This window comes from Numida meleagris, chromosome 3, assembly GCF_002078875.1.
Source record: "Numida meleagris isolate 19003 breed g44 Domestic line chromosome 3, NumMel1.0, whole genome shotgun sequence".
NCBI classification, from domain to species: domain Eukaryota; kingdom Metazoa; phylum Chordata; class Aves; order Galliformes; family Numididae; genus Numida; species Numida meleagris.
The window spans coordinates 20,886,434-20,908,894 of NC_034411.1; the positions used below are offsets into that span (position 1 = coordinate 20,886,434).

Below are 22,461 nucleotides of genomic sequence, written 5' to 3' on the forward strand. Positions count from 1 at the left end.
CATCTATTTGAATATACCTATTCTTTTCGGTGGTTTTTTTTTTTTCCTCCTCCTTCTTCCCCATTTAGAGAGCACAGCAGTTGAGACACTGCCTGGGAACCCAAAGGAGGGAAAAAATAACAATAACCTATGAAAACTACTAAGTTTGAGTTTTGCTCGAAAACGGTACCAGTGGAACAGGAATAAAAGACAAACTTCTGCAACTGTATCTAAGCTGTATTCAAATGTTGCAAGGCAGAGTTCAGGATAAGAGAATTTCTAGCTTCTTGGCTTGAGGGCTGACAGTGTAAGGCCAGGTGAGACAACATTCCAGCCCTAAGGAAAAAAATCCCAAAATACAGATATACAAGCAGAAATATGAGATGCAATGTAAATTAAAGTAATAAATGAGAGAAATATGCATACAGAAACAAGGTGAAACAGAAAAAGGCCATCAACTGTGCTGCTCTTATATAAAAGAGGCCTAGATTTTTAACAGGCATAATAAAGTAACATTTTCTTAAACATAAAGCCGGGAAGAAAGCCTCAAAGTAAGCATGCATTTGGAGGTGAACAACCATTCCAAAAACTGATAGGCATAAATTTAATCAAAACTTAATAGAGAGCAGAATATGATGAACAGCTGTGAAAAAGCAGTGAAGATAAGCAGTTTTTATTTCCACGGTACCTTCCCAGTCAGTCAGTAGAAAGGAAAGAAAAATCATCTTCTAACAACACTCAGATAACAAAGCTTCACACAATCAGTCTGGCTTGCGGAATGGCATTTTAGGGAAGTTACCACAGTACCCACATTACCTTCTGTTTCTGCTTTTGCAAAGCTGCCTCCAGAGATTCTAACTGGAACTGTCTTTGCTGACGCTCTTTTTTCAGCTTGTCTACCTGACTCTCCAGCTCCTGGATCTTCTGAAGGACGCGGGGGGACAGGCCTTCTTTCCACTCCTCCACAACCCAGCTCATACTGACCGGGCTTTTCCTCTACAAAATAGGTGATAACAACGCCTGAAATACAAAGGCAACTACAATTAGACGTGAAAGAGTCAAATAATCCTCCTCTTTACGTTTTCTTTTTCAATACTTTTTCTTTTTAAGCGTAGCAGTGGTAAGAATGAAGTATTTTACAGCCTTGAATTGCAAGCTTCCTGAGCTAGATGCCAACTTCTAGAATTCAGTCCTATTTTGACACATTCCTGTCAAGATAAGATTTAAAAACCTCACGCTACTCAACGTCCTAACTAGAACTAAGCTTCTGATTTTATAATTGCCCTTGACAGACTCTACAGAGTCCGTGAGCACCTTATCTCTTAAGTTATTAGTGCAGAACGCAGTTAGGAGCGCGCTGAACTCCTGCGGTGCTGTTCCTCTGAGCCCCTACTCTTCCTCCTTCGCATGTTTTGCAGACCAATACTGCAGAGGTTAGCACTAAAAATCGCTCCTTGCCGACAGACGCAGAGACACGCAGCTCAGTCTGACCTAGCCACACAACTCACCCGCCCGCCCCAGCCCCTCACCGCCAGCAGACCCCGCCGCCGGTACCGCTGCTCACCGCCGTTATTCGAAGCAACCGCTGCACCGGCAGCCGTTGTGCACGCCCAGGCGAAGGCTCAGCCCGAGCGCGCTGATTAGCCGCTGCCCCACACCGGGCCCGCCCCGCCAGCAATGAGCGCGCGGCGCCGGGCGGGCGGCTGCGGGGATTGGCTGCTTCGGCTGCGTTCAAACCGCATCGGAGGCTGCGCTCCGCCGGCAGCGCGGCGGTTGGCGCTGGGAGGGGATAACGGGCGGAAGGAAGGATCGGCAGTTAGGACCTTTTGTCCAAAAGCGCTTTTTCTCCATCCCCAGTGAACTTCCGTATTGAAAAAAAAGGAAAAATGTATCTCAGTGCTATGGAATCATAGAAACATTAAGGTTGGAAAAAGCCACTAAAATCATCTGATCCAACTGCCAACCCATCACCTCCCATGCCCACTGACCATGTCCCTCAGTGCCACACCTCCATGGTTCTTGAACACCTCCACAGACGGTGACTCCACCACATCCCTGGGCAGCCTGTGCCAGTGCTTCGCCGCTCTTTCTGAGAAGAAATGTTTCCTAATGTCCAGCCAGAACCTTCCCTGATACGTCTTGAGGCCATTATCTCTATCCTGATGATGATCAATTAGCTTGGGGGCAAAAAAAAAAAAAAAAAAAAAAACCACAAAAAACCCCCCCAAAACTACAGAAGTATTACAAAGAGGTTTAGGGTTCATCTTCTGTGGAGCAGGAGGTCAGTTCAGTTCACTATAAGTGCCTGCATTGCACTTCCTCTGCCCTAAAACAGAAGCAGTGATGTCTGAAGGCTTTTTCCAATGTGGCGGGAACTGGTGGAGGAGTGGGAAATTCCTCACACATACTGGCAAATGGTTTTTGCTGAGCTGAAGGGGATCCATCACACGATGGACAGAGGCAAATGTTCTGCTAGAAGCAAAATACTCATCATATTTACATTTACTGTTTCTCATTCAACAAGGGAGGCTTCACTGAAACTGCTTTGACTTCTAGGATTGGTGGTGTTTTTTTAAGAACGGGGGGGAAAGAGCACAGGCAGTCATCAGGGTTCTTACAAAGCATGAAAAACAAATCAGCCGATGCATGCAGAGCTTTTAAGATGCAGTTTGGTGAATTCCTGAATATCTGTAGCTAAATTAAGAAGCCTGACTGCTGCTATAAACTTAAAGATGACAGAAGAGTTGTTCTGAAGCATATTTCTAAGAAGGGTCAGAATTGCTCTGAGTTTCTGTTGATAATGAATTAGACAATGAGGTTTTTTTTATGTCTGATAATCACAGAAATTAACTAATTATCATGAAAGTTAAAAGGACTCATGGTGAGTACAGAAACTTGCCTTTCTTTTGCCATATCAACATTTTTTTGCACAATAGCCTTATGAGTATTGTGTATATAAATAGACAGAAGGTAACATACAAAAATACTAGGAAATGTAATATTAAAGTATACGATACCAAGACACCAAGACTAAGTCAAATATTATGAATAAATAATAGCAAGTTATGAAGGGCATTAACAGCAACCATTAGTTTGCCTATTACTTTTAATTATGTTTACTACTCTCCATTAGCTAGAACTCTTGAAGTCTTTCTAAAGGTTTTCTCGTTCCCTAATTTTGAGGAGGGTGAGAACCACCTCAGCCTTGTGAAGTGGCTTTTCCTTGTCCTTGAAATTCCAGTCATGTCTTACCAAATGTTAAAAATCACCATTTACCTTTTGTTGCATGCATTCCTTGCTATAATTTTGGTAAAACTCCAAAATAGTAAGTAGAATACAAAAACCACCAAAGGTTAGGTTCATATTACTGCAGCTCATGTCAGAGAACATGAAGGAGCAAAAATGGAAAAGAACGGTCTTCTGATGGGAAAATCCCAGCTTATTTGGACACTACAAGGCGCAGAAACCAGACAGAGCTTTTCCCTCACCTTGCCAGATGTGGAATCTGTCAGGTAAAGCCTATTTCATGTGTATATAAATATATGTATGCGTATGTGTTTATGTATATACACACACATCAAAGAGCACCAAGAGCTGGAGCATTCCCCTCCACCCTGTTTGAGAAATGGGCCAGGCCCTCAGCGTCTGACATGGTTGTAGCTTCCCAGCTCTCCTATCAGGCACTGGGGAGGAAAAAGCTCTGCCAGGCTGAAGGGGAAGGAGAAGAGAGCCATATTGCTTCCTTTAGCCTCACCCAAAACCCACCCTGTGCTAAGTGATGATGACTCTTGCCTCTAGAAAATGAAATTCTTCATCTCTCCCAGTGCGAGTAGATAACTGAGAAGCTAGTAGTTTAGGTGTTAGCACTGGAGTTACAAAGTTACATCTGCAGTAATACAGCCCAGTGAGCTACTGTTGTAAAATACAGTGCTTGACCGCTCATACACCCTTAGTTTTAGATCATCCTTCTTCATTTGGTCATGTTTCTCCACAAAACCCATACCCTTGTTCCATGATCACAGTGAATGTAAAGGCACCATTAGGATGCATAGCCTCATACCTTACATTTTTAAATATCCGGTCTTATGCTCTTAAAAAAGGTTGAACTGACTTGCATGGGTTTTTTTGCCTTTTTTTTTTTTTTTTCTAGTTAATTAAGAGAATCAGAGACAACAGCATATCACAAATGATAAACCATAACTGTTCACAGAAGATACAGAGTGTTTCTGTTGTGAGAACTATAGTACTTACCTACTAGGAGAAACTGTTACTGAAGTGCTCAAATTGACACCAGGGCTAGGGTCAACAGGATGGACAGATTAGTGGATAAAACACCTACAGCTGCTCTATTGTTTGGTGATCACATCACCTAGTATGGCCTACTGAGCACCTGGGTAGGTTTCCTAGTACTGAAAAGGTGTCTGTGCTACCTGGCTTGTCTGAGGTGACACAGTGAATCACATGCAGGTGCTGGAAAGGAACCCAAGGGTGCGGCTCTGTGGAAGTTCAGAACACCTCAAGGCAACGTTGCCACATTCCTGCATTCCCTCCTGTTCCCCACCTGCGCGCTGCCACCTGCTCCCTTACACCAGCTTTGGTGCTCAGCTCAACTGCCAGGCAAGATGGTTAAACTGGAGGAGAGTGCAATACTAGCCAAAGACCTGCTGGTAGCATGAGCCTTGTACACAGCTTGGGTTTCCAAACTGTTGCACTGCAGGGTCAGTTAAGTGCCTGATAGAGTTCAACAAACGGAGTAGAAATATTCAGGCTTGAGCAGGCAGGACTTATCAAAGTCAGTGGTGACACTGACTTAAATCAGTCAAAATATTATGCATCAAGATGCTATCTTCCTGTGCTCTAATACCTAACACTTGTCTATCATACCTGACAGTGACAATCTTTTCCACAGTAAATACATTTGTATGCTTTAGAAATCATGTGTTTTGCAGGGACAAAACCATTTTATATCTTCTGATCTAATTTAAGTTTGTCTTACGCACTAAGCACAGTTATTCTGAATAGTTTTCAGCACAGGAAAACACTCACTGAACTTTGCATGCAGTGTAGTATTATTGTGACTTTTTTTTTTATAGTCTACAATCTTCTGCAGAAGTGTTAACCTCTGAATTTAAAGCTGCTGAGCTGTTATACGGAAAAATTCATTAACGCAAACAATAGTAAAATTGTTTAGCCATATAAGGAATTAAAAATAAGGAGGGTTGTTTGTTGTTTAGCACTTGTTAGTATATTGAAAGGGCAGAGGAAGAGAAGAATGCAAACAAAAAGGTGTTTATTATTTAAGCATGCAGACACTGCCTTGACATGAAGAACTGAGATGTACAGCTATAGCAATGCTGTTACAGTAGTGAAAAGATATTTATGCCTCTCTTCTTCCTGTTCTGAAACCATTCTGTGCAAGAGAGGGTAAATGCAGCCATTAGCATAACACTTAGAGAACTAATGTGCGCATATGTAAAGAAAATGATAAATAATTACAGCAATTACATTATGATATGACACATCAAGTCTATATTGTCTAGGCCTTCTAATTACCAGCTTCTGAGCTGTAAATAAAATTGGAATTTTTTTTTTTCTTGGTGGTGAATTCCCTCTTCTTATAGTTCTGCTGCCAACTAGAAATGGCAAGACCACGCATACCTTTCACACTGCAGGTATTTATACTAAACAGGAATTAATTGTACTATCAGATGGTGCAATAACTTACAGACAAGGAGTAATCAGGTTTCTGCAGGCATTTGGTAAGGTAGGAGCCTATTTACTTTATGGCCTACTCTTCCTTGACTTTCATGGGTCCATAGATTGCATGTTCTTTTGCTGCTATTTTAATTAGGATTAATGATACACAGGTACATCTACTCTAAGTATCATCCTGTTCAAGAGAGAGACAAGTGATTAAAAAAAAAAGTGCACTATGTATAAACTAAAAGCCATCTGCCTTTCACAGCCATCTCTGCCTTCTGTCTTTATCCCTGACTTTTTAAGGCGAGGCATATAGAAAGTGCCTGCTGGCAGTTATGTTACCTCTTTGGCTTGTTACAACTCTCTAGAACAGCTTTATCTTTTGCAAATCTTCAGTAATTTCCTCACTTTATCATCTTTAACTCCTTTACGCATTACTAATTTCTATTTTCCTTAGAGGCTTTTATCTGTATGATTGCCTTCAAAAGTATGAGTTTTACTTCTTCACTGACTTCTCTGCCCTTCCAAGTTCTTGAGCATTTGTCATACCTGCCCTTGCTGGATCTAATCTTCATTTGAATATCCCATTCCCGTGAAGTACCTAAATTAAAGTCTTGAGCATTTACTTTGTTTCTCTGTTGATTTGTATATCTATATATTAAAGAAAAGTTACATATAACCTTTATATATAACAGTTTTATATTGCTGTTATGTAGTTATTATCTGAAAATCTGTACTTGCTTCCTATTTTGTTAATATACTGCTGAAATCTTTTAGCAGTCAGTAATTAAGAACGTCACCTTACACAGTTCTTGAAAAAGTAATCATACCACTCCTTAGCCTCTGCTTCTTAGGATGCTCTCTCTAAAATCTTCCACTGTATTCCTGTTAAAAGGTTGACTAGGTAAGGCAAAAGTATGTCTCTGTCTTACACACGTCTTCACCATCTCAACATTACTTCTGCCATATTTACAGGCAAATTCTAGGGTAACTGAAAACTCACTTAACTAATTGCAATGGGAAATCCATCTCAAACAGTGACAGTTTATGATCCATGAACGGAAATAATCCAATAGAATAAATAAATATGCAAGAAGATGACTGCATAGTATATTTTAATAACTTTGGTTATCATTTGATCTCCTTACTTCCTCCAATTCCAACAGTTGCATTGATATTTCTTGTACCATTTTTGTATTAATGCTTCCCAGGAAAATGTTTGTGTGTGTTTTAAGTCCTTCTAAGGTACATGAAATGGTAGCATAGAAAATAATATTTATGCACTCTCAGCATTTCAAAATTATTAATAGGAAACTTGTTCTGGGTGAATTTTGCCTCAAAGTGAAATGAGAATCAGGACTCTGTTAGAAACAATATAGGGATTTCAAAAAGCTGAGGTACATATAGCTGAAACATTAGTCTTTTGCAGTGTGGTTGATTTTAGAAAGTCTTAAAGTTTTACAGAACTTTCATATACAAGCATGGTCTTGTGCCCAAACATCAGCGGCTCAATTCAAGTTACACAAGTTTGTGACAGTCCCCAACACAGACTGCAGATTATGACATAAACTCTTCACTTTCTCAAGTAACTATTCATCTTGGAGTGGCATTTAAATGTTTTCAAACCTGGGTGCTCACAATCTGACATCTAAATCAATGCTGACACACATAAATAAAGATTATGATTATCAGAAGTGAGCAGCAGCTAAAATATCTACAAATCAGTTGCATACACTGATTTCTAGGTGTGCTGCTAAATCCCATGGATTTACGGAAACACTGAAGCACAAGCTGTGCTTGTGCTAAGTTACATTGAAGAATTGGGTCCTAAAGCTATAAGCTGATAATTTTTGATTGACGAGTTGCTTTTATTTATACCTATAGAAGGTATAAATAGGTAGGTATACCAGACTTACTATCCTGCCGTTCATCCAGGTGTTATACACAGGTGTTATAGAGTGTGCTACATAACAGAGCAGAAATTTATGCCTTTAGGTTTATCATCATAATCCTATTTAGTTAATTTAACTTCTCTTAAAAGCTAGTGATTTTTTTTCCCCCTCAGGGAAATCTGAAGATCTAATGACCATTGTAAATGATACATTCAAAAGTAACCAAACTGTTAATCTATGAAAATGGAAAAACGTTACTCATTCTGTCCTAAATATTACACCATTTTAGCTTGGACAGCAGTAACAGATGCATAGAGAGGTATATCACTCATGTTGATTCCATTGGCAGTGCTTATAACCATGAAATCAAAAGTTCATTATTTTACTCACAAATGCTAAGATGTTTTTCATTTCGCAACTCTTACTGCAGAGCTAAAAAGAGGCACAGGTATTCAGTAAGTCCTCAGGCAGACTATAAGCAAACTAGAATATTCAACAAGGATAGTTTATTTGCACAGATAATCAACCAAGGCTTTTTCTGGTCTACAAAACTGGGTGCTGGCTTGCCTGTGATAAGCTGCGGAGTACTATAACATGTTAGCTCATGCTTAGTGGCAACAGGTTTGTTTTCCAAGATTGTGTAATCCAAATTCCTTTTCTAAGAGATGACTTTGAGAAGCACCATTAATTGGAATAATTAATGAGAGCAGAGAATACTAGAGAAGTAAACTTTTTTTGCTTGTGGTAAGCTTCAAAGATTGACAGTATCAATTTAACAAGAATGATTATGATTTTAGGAAAAGGAATTTATATTAGTGCACTAAGTTTCTGCTTACATTACAATCAGGTCAGTGTACCCAGCTGTAGCACATGACAGAGATTTTAGGAACACAGTTAGGGTCACATTTACAATACAAATCAGGAATGTGTTGCAACTGCATTCTTTGATTGTAATGTAGATGACGGTAAGGCTAATTAAACATCATCTACCGTTCACAGGAGAAACCACCAGCTGTTGCTTAAGCACAGCTTAAAAACATTTTTATACAAAACAGGTTATGACATGGTTTCACCAACCAACAAGGACTGAGATTTTTCTGTGTTATAACAAGACTCAGGAATTGCTTTAGCCTCAGTTTAGACACATTCAAAATATGTTTAATACAGGTCTTGCTCTCAAGGTGCTAAGATACTTAAAAATTAATTGCACATGACTCTTCAGATAACTCTGACATAAACGTTTACTGAATTTTGACCCAGATAAAATCAGTTTTTCTCTGCTGATATTTAAATGTTTGGTTAAGCTGAACGGTGTTGGGCTAAAACATATCACAAGGGTTTTGAGGCAACATTCAAACCCGTCACATCCATTATTTGGACTTTTTTCTTTTAAATAATGTATAGTTCCTATACATTGCTTTCATCTCCAAATCAAAACGCACCTTCTTGAGATCACTATCATTATGTCAATTTTCAGAGAAGAAAACTAAGGTACGGGGATGTGCTGTTACATGCCCCAGATCACACAGAAGACTAGCAGCTAAGGCATAGTCCTATGTCAGAATTTTTTCCCATCTACTCTACTGTTCCATGGAACATCTTAGTATAATAACCCTGAAGAAGTTGTAGAAGGAACTGATAGTAAAGATATACCAGATATACCTGATATACCAGAGCAGAGATAATATTTTGGAGGTAAATTCCATAAATTATTATACTAAGTCAATAAAGTCTCTAAATATCATTTAAAATTGTCACCTTTTCAGCCAAAAATAAAATAAAATGCTGTAACACGATTTCCAAGTGGCACAAAAAGATAATACATAGCCCAGCCTATACGTGACTGATAGAAGATTAACTCATCAGTTTTCTGGACAAATTTGAACCAACGCAGAGGTCTGGAATCAAATGAATGATCTGTATAATTTTAACACGACATTTTTGAACACCTAACTCTGTTTCAGCATTTTATGAAATCACTCCCCACTAAGTAGTAAGAATTCTGTTTTAACCCCAGAGTCATGTAGTCCTAGCAGCTCTTGGGGTAACAAAAATGTATGTAAAGATTTAAGGTTTCAACAGTCTTAGAAAGGGGTAGTAGCACTAACAAAACAAATTTCCTTATGGAAGACTCCTTGCAGTAACCAGCTATAATCTCAGTGAAGCTTTGTACTTCTAAAGCATCTCCTGCTACAGTCACTGAGAGTATAATAAAGACATTAATTATTGCATTAACTAATCTCATGGAAAATAAGTAGTGGTCTTCACCATTCCCAGTTTCAGAATCTTCTCTTGGTTGGATAACTGTGAAACATATTTCATTTTGCAGAGTTTGTTGATTAAAAGCTCTTGCTGACGAACAGTCCAACTACATTTATTCTGCCATTTTTATTTATTCTAGGGAATTGTGCTGCAGGTAGGCAATACATAAAACCTCCCCTCCAGAATTTGCGTGCATGCTTATGCTTCTTGCAACTATTTGCAATTAAGGTCACCGAATAAGTTTTCTTCAACTGCAGACTTATGAAAGTAAAAATGACCAGCTGCTAAACCACAAGCTCACTTTGAGGCATAGCTGCAAAAGTCTATCCTTACCATCTTAAAAACAAAGACTTTACACCTCTCTCACTGTGCAGAGAACACAACAGCAATCTAACAAGTTCACTTACACTTCTGATGCACGCTGCACTCTCATGCAACTTTCCACTCAGTAGGGGGAAGCTGTTTACTGGCATAAAGTTGAACTGTGTAACTTCAGAGCACAGCAGCTCTGAGCTCCATCTTATCATCTGACACCTGATGGTGCTTCCAGATTGCTACTGAAAGCTCTGCATTTATATGCAGTCTAATCTAATTCAAGTAACAATCTTAAATGGTGTCACTTCTTAATGCCTTAGTGTAGCCCTATGTAAAATGGGGATAATTACTTACTTCATTAAGGTGCGGCACTTATAAAACATTTGAAGGTCTTAGATGAAAAGGACTTTCCTTGCAAAATGTAATTATACTAATATTATGCCAGAGGTAAGGCATAGGCCTGTGATTCAATATACAGTATTTAAATACAATTACTTATCTGTCAAAATCAAGAATCTGTGCTATTTCTCCCTCTCTCAGCTCTTGATCCTCTTATCATTATTAAACTGATTAATACCGACTCAATTGAATCTGCTCACATACTCCTTCAGTAAAGAGTACAAGGAGCAAAAACACTCTGCAACTCAAAAATAGTTTCAATCCTCAGCACAATTTTTCATAGTTTTCCAGTTTGCAAAAGTCTAAGCCCTGTTGTCACAGTTTTAGCGGGATACCTCCATTAGACATTTACACAGGTATCCCACTAGTGTTTGGATATACTTTTTAGAATGTGGATAATTTTAAATAAATGTAATATAATGCAAAAGGAATTGCAAATTGGCCATCAGCTATGACAAGCAATGGAAGCCACATGTCTTTCCTAATACACCAGCCTTAAGCCTACTGGCCTGGTGTGATCTGTCCAAGGCAGTCTCTTCATTTGTGACTGTGCTCCGTGCTTCCTACAGCGTGCTGCGCTCTACCCTTTCTCCTTGCTGCAGGCATGAGGAGGGCTTTCCCACATCTGCCCAGCACCAGGCGTCCTGGGTGCTTCACGCAGTTTCAAAGCAACTTTATGCTTTACCCTGCTTGCTTTCCAGCAACATGCAATGCCACGAGAGTGGAACGGCTCCACCGGTGCTTCTCCCTCTCTACTGTTGGGTGAGGAGTAACTTCCATTTGGGAGGTGAAAGTCACGCAGTGAGCCAGAGAGGCTGAAAGTGCTGCAATTGAACAAGGACTGAACGTGTGTGGGAGGGGGGGGGTCGGGACGGAAGGGGTGATGTTATTAAAGCCAGACCACGAGAGATCAATAGGGAGTTATGCGAGGACGGCAGAGGGAAGCACAGGAGCTTCCTGGCCTACTCCCGCCCAGCCTCCTCCGGCCCCGCGTCCCCCCGAAGGTGCTCGTCCCGCTCCACGACGTGCCGTGCCGTGCCCCTACCCCTGCTTCGGCCTCCCCCCGCTGGGGCCCCACCGCCGCGGGCCGGGACACGTGCGCGGAGGCCGCGGCCGGGCCGTCCCCTCTCCGCCACGCGCGGCAGGAGGCGGGCAAGGGGCGGGCAGGCGCGGCGGCTCTGCCCCAAACTTGGCAGCGCTGCCCTCCTTGCGAGGGCTGCTGCGGGCGGCCGCCCCCATTGGCAGCGGCCTGCTCCCTCCTCTTCCTCCCTCCTCTTCCCTTCTCCTCCTCTGGGTGGGTTTCAGCCCTCCTCTTTCGTTAGGGCGGGGGAATTTTTTTTATTTATTTTTTTAAAGAAAAAAAAAAAAAAAAAAGAAGAAATCCCAAGTCGCGTCCCGACGTCTCCGGGCCCCGCGGCCGCAGCGGCCGCCCCACATTCCTGGCATTCCTGGGCCGTGACTCCCCGCGCCGCCCCGGCCCCAGCACAGCCCCGGCCCTCGCCGCCTCCGACTCGCTCGCTCGCTCGCCCCCGCGGGACAGCAGTCCCCTCCCTCCTCCCGCACCCCGCGGGCAACGGCAGCAGCTCCGGGCGTCCCGGCCCCCTGCGCCGCCGCCGTCGGCGGCCCCAGCTGCGCCCGCCCCGCCGAAATTCCCCGCCGTGGCCGGGCCGGGGCGGCGGGAGCGGGTCTCCCCCAGGGAGGAAGGCGGCCGCCTTCTGGGCCGGGAGAGCCGCCTCCCGCGGGAGCGCACAAAGCCGGAGCCGCCGCCCAGCAGGTAAGGAGCCGCCGCCGAGTTGGCCGCACTTGGGTCCCGCCGCCTTCCGAGCCGTCCCGGGAGCGCGGTCCGCTCCGTGCTGCGGGCAGCGCTGCCGCTGGGCTCGTCGCTCGCTGCGCCCTGCTCTTACAGCTCGTCGCCCTTCGTAACCGACGAAAATAGCTCAGCTCGGGTCGGGAGTGCCAGTCAGCCAGCTGCCATGAGCGGGCTCGGACTGCCCGGCCGGCCGAGGGGTGCGAGCTGCGGGACGCGCTGCACTGCTGGGTGCTCGCAGAGCCCCGGGTTCTGCCGCCGTGCCCGCGGCTCTCCCCGCCCGGGTACCTTCGCCTTTGTTGCTGCGGCACCGAGGTGTGCCCGGGCGGGCGGCAGTGACACAGCGGCGGTGCCCAGGAGGGCTCCGAGCTCGCTTCACGGAGCTTACATAATGTACGTGTGGCGTGTGGACGGACCGTGTGCTGGCGTTCTCCTATCGAGAGGTCTTTATCTGCGATTTGCATCACATTACCACATGCTTCTATCGGGAGCATCTCCTCGGCTGTAACTTTACTGAGGTGGAAGCAAGCAGAGGTCGGTAGAGGCTCTGATTCAGCGTGCCGCTGCCCAGAAAGTTTTCTGGGATTTCTGGCACATTGCCTGAAACCATAGCTGAAAGAAATAGTTCTGTGAGAAGCCGTTTCTTTCTTTTCCTTCGAGCTCCGTGCACTTAACTACTGCTGGCTCCGGCTATTCCAGAAACGCTGTGACATGCAGAAGTTCCTCGGAGCTGGGGGAATCTGCCTGTAAAATGGCTCCCCCCACCCCCAGGTGCCACCTGCATCCTCTCCATTGCGGGGAAGGCGCTTCGGGGACCACTTGTTGGTCGGGCTGTGGTGTTCAGCGTGCAGGGATCGCACAGCCCTCGCCCTCCGGGAGGTCGGTCGCTGACATCCAGCACTCTTTACACGGTGTAACACGCGGCGTGTGTTGGTATCAGAGCAATGCAAATAAACTGTAGGCTCTGTTCTGTCGCTGACAGTACTTCTCTGAACTTTTTGTGGGAGGTTGTGCCAGAGCTGCTCGCAGGCAGAGGGCACTTGTGTGTATCCAATGGGTGACAGTAGGAACGTTGGGAGCGCTGCCTGCGTGGCCCCATCAGCAGGAGGGTGCTCCCCAAGCCTGTGGCCATCCCTTCCTCCATTGGCACCAGTGTGCGCTGGGCTCGAGGGCATGATGGTGGAGTGCTGGGCTCGAGGGCATGATGGTGGAGTGCTGGCCCGGAGGGTGCTACAGTGCAGGCTGGGGCCGCAGGGCTGCTCTCTAAGCTTCTCTGTGTACATCTGTGAACCGATTTAAGCAGATCTGATAAACATTTCAGTGACTGATAGCAGAAGAAACGGTTTTGGAGCAGAGTTAATTAACAATGTGTGTTGCTTGCCTTGACTACTTTCCTGGCCATCCTTGTCCAGCCTGTCAGTCAGTTAGCATGATGTAAGAGTGGACTGGCTTCCTGTGAAGTAGATCTGCTCCTGTGCACTTAGCAAATTGCCTTGGCTGCCAGTGGCTCCTCTAGTCTTGAAGAAAGTATTTGATGTTAAAAAAAAATATGCTTGCCTATGTACTTCTCGTAGCTATTCTGTTTGTTTGTTCTATGTCTGTTTGGTACCACTCTAGACAAAGGGGTTAGTCTTCCTTGTGTTTCTCCTCATACTCGGTCAGGCTGTGTCTGAGTCTATGTTTCTGATGTTACTGCTGCTGATGTGCACATCGTAGCAAGCTCTCAGTGAGTTGCAGGTCTTAGTCCTTCAAAGACTCACCCATGTGCTTAAATTCATGTTCATGAATACTGCTTTGGAAGCTGTGGAATTTATTAGTAGTAGTTATAAACATGCATGCAAGAACTAGGCTATAATATTTAGTATGCAGTATATTTGTGCATGTGTATCCAGCTCAATTATAAGAAGGTTTTGATAAAGGCTTAATTTTTATGTCATAAAAGTCTCCTTGATGTCCAGGTCTACCGCAAGTGCAGCACACCTTGGTCTAATGCCCTCTGGAGCTCCAGAAGAGCAGATCGTGATGTGTGGTGGCACTGCAGTTGTTGTTCCTTGTGTGAGGAATCCATGCTTGAGGTTCTCTGAAACTTTGTCTTAAAAAACTCTGTTCCATTTTGGCATGTTTGCTCTCCTGTGTCTAATGTGGAGCCCTCAAAACTTGTGGGGTGCTTTTGGCTGCCTATGGCTGTGCTTCTGTATGTGCCCAGAACGATCACCGTCTGTCCATCTGTACTGCGGGGTGCCTGGCTTCTGCATAGGGCTGCTGCACAGCCTGCTGGTTTGCAGCATGCTGTGAGCTCACAAGGTTACCTACAAACCAGGAGCTGTTCCCATCGCTCTGCCCCTGTCCTCTTTCCCTTGTCGGGTGAGGAGGACTCTGGAGTGTGAAAGGAATGGGTTGTGTGCTAAAGCATCAGAAGGTTGGTGTTAGGTCTTGGTAAGGTTATGGAGATTTTGTTGATTTGGTCTTCATCTCTTCCATGAAAAAATCTGAGTTGATTCTGATGGGTTAATGCTATGTCTTTACTTTTAGATTGTGCATGTTATTGTGGTTGAGTTACTTTTCTTTTGAATTGAGGAGAATGATTTTCATTAAATCTGCTGTTATTTTTTGTTTATTGATATACAGTGGAACGTTATTTAAGCAATCTTAATGAATTCAAGTATGGTTTTATGTGAAGAATTGAAGGAGTAGAAATATTTTAATTTCCTTATCTTCAACTGTCAATGTACGCTATAATGAAATTAGGCCTCGTCTTAGGGAGTTGGTGGAGATGGTGGTCAAATGAAGGTGCTGCAACTATGCAAATGCAATGGCTTACCTTCTGAGCAATGCTGATTAGTATTTTTTTGCTTTAGATACAGAGAAGAGTTAAAAAAGGCTTCAAGATTGCTCTTGAAAGTATTTCTCAAGGTCAGCTTTACCAATGCTGAAAGTGCCACCTGGAATTAACGCTGTCATTGTTGTCTTAGCAAGCAGTTGTATGTATTATAATCAACTACAGATGAACAACTTCTGAAAATCCTAAGACTACAAATTTATCAGTAATTAAGCATAAATTTAACGCTAAGAAGGGTTTCTAAGCAGAGGATTTTTCTTGAGGGAGTCAGGTGTGTGAAATGTTGAATGGGTGATATCCCCAGGAGAACGCTGTCCTGCAGCCCACTGTGATGTTTTGTAGCATGAGGCATTGCTAATGGGAAGAGTTTAGATACTGACCTTTGTTCAGTGCCAGGCTTTTGGAAACTGCAACCCTGCTTCCTCGTTCTCAAAGAATGCACCTTTCCTGTTTATTTCACCAGTACCTTGCTGAAATGATGCCCTTTATGACTAAGAACCCTTTTTTTTTTTTTTTTTTTTTGGGTCTATAAACCTTAAATTACCAGGTGATGTAGAAATAACTCTGAAAAGAGGGTGGCGAATGTGCATGTTGGTGATCTAATAAACTAGGTGAATGATGCTGTGCCAAAACTTGCTAATGATGCAAAAGTATTTGGATTAGGCAAGGTTGAAGAAGACTGAGAAATTGTAAAGGGAATCCAAGAAAGCTAGGTAAAAGGGAAACACAGCAGATGATGTCGATAAATTCAAGAATATGCATGTTGGAGGGAATAATCACATGACTCGTTCATGTTACTGGATTGTAAATTAACTATATTAAGGTGGGGAGGAAGGCTTCAGCAGTGTTTCATTTGAACCTGTGCACCTTCTTAATTTTTAGCGTCAGGCAGAAGGAAACAGCTGGGGTTGATTTGAAATGCTGTGTTAATAACACAAAGGAGATTATTAAACATGCTCAAATTCACCTGGAGTACTAAATTTATCATCTTCTATCAAAGAAGAGAGATTGGAAAATACTCATATGAAGTTGAACTGAAAATATTAGTGTAGTTTTGTTTCAAGGGGATCAATAAGAGGAGGTAGGATAATACATATGCAAAATAATGATTGTCAGTGAGTGCTGAGTACCCTTTGGTGCAGTACGCTGTCTCAGTGTAGGGAGTAGTTTGTAAGGCAACATATATAATAATGCTAAATCACTATTTTTAATGGCTTTTTTAAATACAAATAATGGTACTCCTTATTGTCAAAGGAGATCATACAAACCAGCAGCCTGGTAGGATGAAAAAGGAAATTGACCTGCTCATAGGGATGGAAGGAATGGTTCCAGCTATTAGCTGAAGAGATGCTAACCATGGTGCTCTAGCGCATAAATCAAGCACTATCTGGCAGGGATTAAGAAATTTCCCTTAGGACAGATCATGCTACAAGTGTCTGCTGTGATGCTTATATGTTTTCTTGAGGGGATGTAGGGTAAGCTGCTGTTAGAAGCAGAGCAGCGGCTGGTGATGTGGCTTACTGTAGCAATTTGTAGGTTCACTGCAGTGGTTCTAGTTAATTCAGGTGGAATTGAAATATTGTGGTTTTTATATATGCTCAGGCTTCACAGAAAGTTAATTTATTATGAATTGATTTTAGATTTAGATATAGTGTTGAGAGACATGGTTTAGTGGGGTTATTGGTAGTAGGTGCATGGTTGGACTGGATGATCTTGTAGGTCTTTTCCAACCTAGCTAATTCTATGGTTCTATGATTTTCTGACTTCCCAGCTGAAAGGGCCAAAGCTGCATTGAAGATGGCATTGCGCTGCTTTTCTGAGCTCAGAAAATGAGGTGAATGGAAATGTCTGCATTTGTGCAGGTACCATCAAAGTGATGCCTTTCTTTGGGACTTCCTTGAGTCAGAGCACTAGCCTTGACTAAGCTGGCTGTGTAGGAGAAGTGTGAGGTTACCAGCAGTTGCTTTAACTTGTGTTTGTGCAATTCTTTCATGTTTTTACAACTGAGAAAATAGTTTGCATTCCTTGGGTTTTTTAGATTAGCTCTTATCATGGAACTCCCTCTTTTGAGAGGAGGCATTCACTACCTTGTAGATAAAATGCCTTTAGCTTTTTATTGATGATGATAATTAAGGTAGGCTTTTGGACAAGCCTGGGCAAAATCAGGGGGCTTTGCCAATTAGAGATTCAACTCATAGGAGCCAGATCCCATGTTTGACAGCTACCGCTACATGATGTTTTCATTGAGACTCCTTCCCTCAGTACCTTCATTTATTCTTTCAATGCAAAACTGTATCCTGCTGGTAGTAGAAACCCTGCGGTTCCTGAGTGTGTGATATGCATCCATTATCTCAGGTCCTTTAAAGGTGAGACAATGCATAAAGGAATTTCTACACAAAACTTTGGGCCTGTTGTTCCCTAAGATGGAGGAGAGAAGAAGGAAAAGTTAAATATCCAGTGGCCTAATTTATCACGTGTTACAATCAAGTGTGTTTTCTGATCCCTTCAGTGGGAACAGCCCTTTAAACTCCTACCCCAAATATAGAAAATACAGATTTCTGAGAAAATCTGTCTTCTCTCTTAAGAGCTTTCTGGATGCTCAGTGTGAACAGAACTGCCACAGGAAGAAGAATCTTTGTGAGCTTTGGGGGCGATGGGAGTTTATTTCAAAAGTCTTGGAAAAGAGGCATCTGAAATGATCAGAACTATTTCTTATTTATTTTCCCCTTTCCTGTCTGGCATTCTTTAAGGGAGTTGGAGCTGCTGGATGGGTTTCTGTTTCCATTCTTCATAGTATTGTGAAGATTCAGCCTGCTTATGAAAATTCTTTGGTAAGCTTACTGGGAAAGCAGTTGGCTGCTAACTTAAGAGGAAGGCTAATGCAGTGTTTTGCTGGTAGGCAGAAATATTAGCAAAGCTTCAGAGCTCAGAATGGAGAGTAGGCAGGGCACAAGTTTCTGCTTGTGAGTAAAATGGCTCATGTAGACATATTTGAGTATGGGCCCTGTGATTCCATGCACGTTTGCCAGGACTGTGTTGTGGGATTCAGAGGAGGTTAAATAGCAGAGGAGGTTAAATCGTAGTATTGATACTTACATGCTGCTGCTTCCTCTATTCTGGAAATAGAGAAGAGCAATGACAGGGTCTTCTTGGAACTTTTCCACGTGCCTATGTTTCCCTTGGTACCTTCATGCCCTAAAATGCGTTTGTGTGTAGTTTGAAATCTTGTTCATAAAATAGAATTAAAATATTGCAGGATAGCATTATTGAGGCAGATTAGCATTTACCAACCACAAATTAAGTACGTTCATTGCTACTGATTTCACTTCCATTTTTTAAATTAACTTTCTTTCTGATTAGTGGCAGATAAAAGCTACCATTTGAAGGTGAAAGTTAACTGTCTATTACATCTCTTAAAGATTTTGGTATGTGTTTTAATGTTTCATCCTAAAAATTATGTAGAGGAAAGTGTTTAAATGCAGAGCTGTATATGCAGAGTTTGATTCTCATTTAGTAAGTAACATTTTTTAATTTCCTCCTGTGTTGTTGAGTCTATTTAGAGAAGAAGAGAAGGAATGATTTGCTTCAATAGACGGTGTGTTGGGGGAACTAGCATGTATCTTAGGATTTTATTTTCTTTGGTCATAGGCTGTACTCCTCTGTAGCTGATTCATTTCTTATGTATTTTTCTTTTATTTCTGTATTTAATTGATAAATTTTCACAAACCTGTGCATTTAAATGTGCAGATTTAAGAATACACATTTCCTGCAAACTTAAGGCTAGCTAGGTAGGTAGATTAAGAGGCTGTTCTTTTCAGAAGGAATTTACTGATCCCACCTCAGGTTCTGACCTTGTGAAGTGATGAGTGTTTCTCTGGAGGCACCTTGAAGGAGAATGTCATAGCCTGGAGCAGGAGAGTCTCTACTTGGTCTTACTTCTTGGTCTTTGTTGCTGGTGCAGCAGCATCGCACAGAACATCTCTTTGCTTTTGTAATATACTTTCATGTGTATCTCTTCACTGCTGAAAGGGTTAATCTGAGTAGGATATGATTTCAGAAAACACTATGCCTTGCCTGATGATGGCCCAGATGTTTCTTCTGATGCACAAGTATTTTTTTTTCCGGATATATTGATGTATTCTTACAGGTTTTCTATAACCTGATTTAGATAGGAAAATCGTCACCCATGTGCTAATTAATCTGTCAAAACGTCTGGAAAGGGGTGGGTACACATTGCAGACAATTAGGTGTTTTGCTACATTAGTCAGCGTTGTTAACCTCCGTTGATATTATATAAGGTTTCTTTCCTACTTTTGTATTTTCAGCTTGCGTTCCGATACAAGTTTGTTAACATGGAGCTTAACTTTAATGTTAGCTGTTTGTGTTTAGTGTACCTGGCAAGTACCACTGACTCTCTGCATGCTGCTGTGAAATTTTGTGCTTCCTGTCCACCCTCTTCAGAGTAATATGTTGAGATATTCATGAGTGCAAGGCTGCAAGCTTACCAGAGCTCACTTAATACAGTAACTTCCACGCTAATAAAGCTGACTTCAGAAAACATTGTCCACTGTTAAATACCTCGTAATTTTCCTTACTCTGTTCTCATATTTTTGTTCATAGAATCACAGAATGGTTTGGATTGGAAGGAACCTTAAAGCCCATGTGTAGTTCCAACTGCCTGCCATGGGCAGGGGCCCCTCCCAGTAGACCAGGTTACCCAAGGCCTCATGCAGCCGTTGTTGTTGTTGTTGTTCAACCTTGGATGGAATTGGCGCAAATATACTTCTTAGTCCCTCCATGTTGTATGTCAAACAGAGTGATGGAGGATATGGCAGTGACAGTGAAGGAAATCCTTGATTATTCAGATGTTTTCTTAGAATGGAAAGATGGTGTTGTAGATGGCTGTCTTGAAGACACTGCCCACCACAGCCTGAAAGTGCTGTGGTCATGGTTTGAGAATGGAACAGGTGTTAGTTTTGTTGAACACCTTTTAGAGAAGTTAAAAAGTGGGAATGAAAATAAAATGTTTAAAACTTCAGTGCTGGCAAGACCCTTTGATAATATGGAGATTATTCAAGATTAAGGCGGAATCCAGATTGTTTACCAGGAAAAACATTCTGATAATGAGCTCTATGATATAATGGACTAGTCTCTCAAGAATGGTAGCTTTGCTGTGGGGACCAATTTAAAATAACCCTAGACAGTTCTCTAGAGCATTCGGTGAAGGGTTTAAGAATCTGTCAGGAAACTAGACAAGGATCTGGCTTTATGATCTGTTAGGTCCCTTTCTACATAGTGGTTTGAAATTTAAAATACATGGATATGTATTATAAATATATTTATGTGCATTCACATATTTGAAATAAAAAACATATGATATTAGTTCTGCTAATTATTGTTTTTTTTTTTTGTAGCTCTAAGGGTGAAGATGAGTAGGGTTAACGGGACTTTTTTTTTCCTCTTCTTTTTGCTTACATACTTAATACACATTATTTAGCAGAGAATCTCATAAGATAGCAGTGTAAAAACAGTCCAGAGATCTTTTAAGTAAATAGTGCTGGCAAGAAAGTGTTTGGGGACTTTCATGAGCAAACAAAATGGTCTGCTTTGCAATATCTTGTACTTATGTACCAGTACTTTGAAATGCACTTCAATTCCTTTATACCAAGGCATTTGACAGGCTATACTTCCACACTGACATTCCTGCCCCAGCTACAACTGTGTTACGGTGTGATGCCCAGGCTATATTCACACATTTGTTATGGTTTCATCCATTGTGTACGGGGAAAGCAGGTCTAAAAGCAGCATGCATTAAGCAGGGTGCTGAATTCATCTTGTGGAGAACCAGCCCAGATAGGGGCTGTTTGTGTGATGACTTGAGTGTAGAGATTTCTCCACTGATGTTTTGGTAAATTATTTCTCTGGCATGCGTGGCTATCTCCATATCCAGGATTCAAACCTAAAAGAATTTGACCAGTATAATAATGCTCATGTCAAGCCTCAGTGCAACCTAAGGGATGTGCAAGGCAACAAGCAGTGAAGAATCTGTCTTGAATAATCGTGTTGACGTCAGGTGTTGAGTCTTCTGCCTGTTAGGAAAAGAGATTGAGTAGAATTTGAACATTTTGATTTTGTTTTGTTTTTAAACAATGTGTCTATTACCCTCAATAGTCATATAGAGAAATACAGGAAAATGTGTAACACGGTGACTCAAACTGTAGTTCTGTCAACTGAACAAAAATGTCAGGCTGTCTTACTGCACACTACGCATGATTGCATTGCGTGCTGCTATTACCATACCTGTTATTGCATTTGGCATTGGAAAAATGATGCCTTGACTTGGACGTAAACTCTCTTAGCTCCCTCTCTGCCACTTCTGTCTCTCAGGTGTTAAAGATATGTCCATGAAATGGTCACTTTGTACGTAGGAGGCTCAAAAATGTTAAATTTAATTGCAGTCTTTGTGTGTATCTTTACAGAGTATGTGTGAAACTTTTCGTGTCATCTGTTCAGTGATTTGTGTGCTTCCCTCTCTTCCTGGCTGAAGGACCACAACAACAAGCAGTAGCTCTGAGAAGCCGGTGGAAGCACGCACAGAAGGCATCATTGAGCTCCTGCATACAGTTAATGTACTAAGTTTATTTTAACATTGATGCATTACCTTGCCAACAGTGGGAACTTCACAAGGACGAACTGTAAGGTCAAAGGAAATGAGAAACAGTAAGGACGCTCGATTGCTGTGTCTGGTAGGACTGAGCTCTATTCTCTCCTTGTCCTGCCAGGATCACGGTGATAATTCAGTGTTTTTTCCTCTCATGAGGTAGTCCATAAAGCATAGTTACTGAGGCTTGGTTAGTTTAAATTCAGATCTGGAGATAACTGTGGAGTGACATAATTAGATAAAAGGGGCTCAGAGTTGTGCAAGAGAAACCAGCGTAATCCAGACCAATTCTAATGTACAAAGGGCTTAGCATTACAGTTGTACATGGAGATGTTGGCATTGCAGTACGCATCTCATCTTTTTGTCATGTTCTGGGAGAGGAACAATTAAAACTCAGTGATTCAAGAGTAGTAAATCTATTTGGTACCTCATGCTGGAGGTGTGGAAGCCCAGCCAGCAAACATTCCATCCCAAAGCCTCTGAGTGCATCCTGCAGCTCTGCTGAATGAACTGCAGTGTTCATGTGAACAGAAGTTTGAAGGATGGGGACATTGATTTGTAAGAGGAAATAGTGTTTCCAATGTGAGCACATGAAAGTGACAGTAAC

At 42.2% G+C, this 22,461-nt stretch overlaps 2 protein-coding genes across 7 annotated transcripts in view; one reads left to right on the top strand and one right to left on the bottom strand.

The window, feature by feature from the left end:
* CENPF (centromere protein F) overlaps positions 1-10,379 on the bottom strand; it is a 43,957-nt gene extending 33,578 nt beyond the window's left edge. The window contains exons 1-2 of one of the 5 annotated variants that reach the window (XM_021390024.1): positions 10,241-10,379; positions 796-999 (exon numbers count right to left, since the gene is read on the bottom strand). In XM_021390024.1, coding sequence (XP_021245699.1) covers positions 796-957 — 162 coding nt within the window. In that variant the 5' untranslated portion in view covers positions 958-999; positions 10,241-10,379. Of the gene's footprint in view, positions 1-795; positions 1,000-1,487; positions 1,648-10,240 lie in introns of those variants that run through there. The other 4 variants (XM_021390022.1, XM_021390026.1, XM_021390023.1 and 1 more) reach the window with 4 other exon arrangements.
* PTPN14 (protein tyrosine phosphatase, non-receptor type 14) overlaps positions 11,911-22,461 on the top strand; it is a 105,737-nt gene continuing 95,186 nt past the window's right edge. For both annotated transcript variants that reach the window (XM_021391506.1, XM_021391505.1), the window contains exon 1: positions 11,911-12,321. The gene's annotated coding sequence lies outside the window, so the exon portion shown is untranslated. The remainder of the gene's footprint in view (positions 12,322-22,461) is intronic.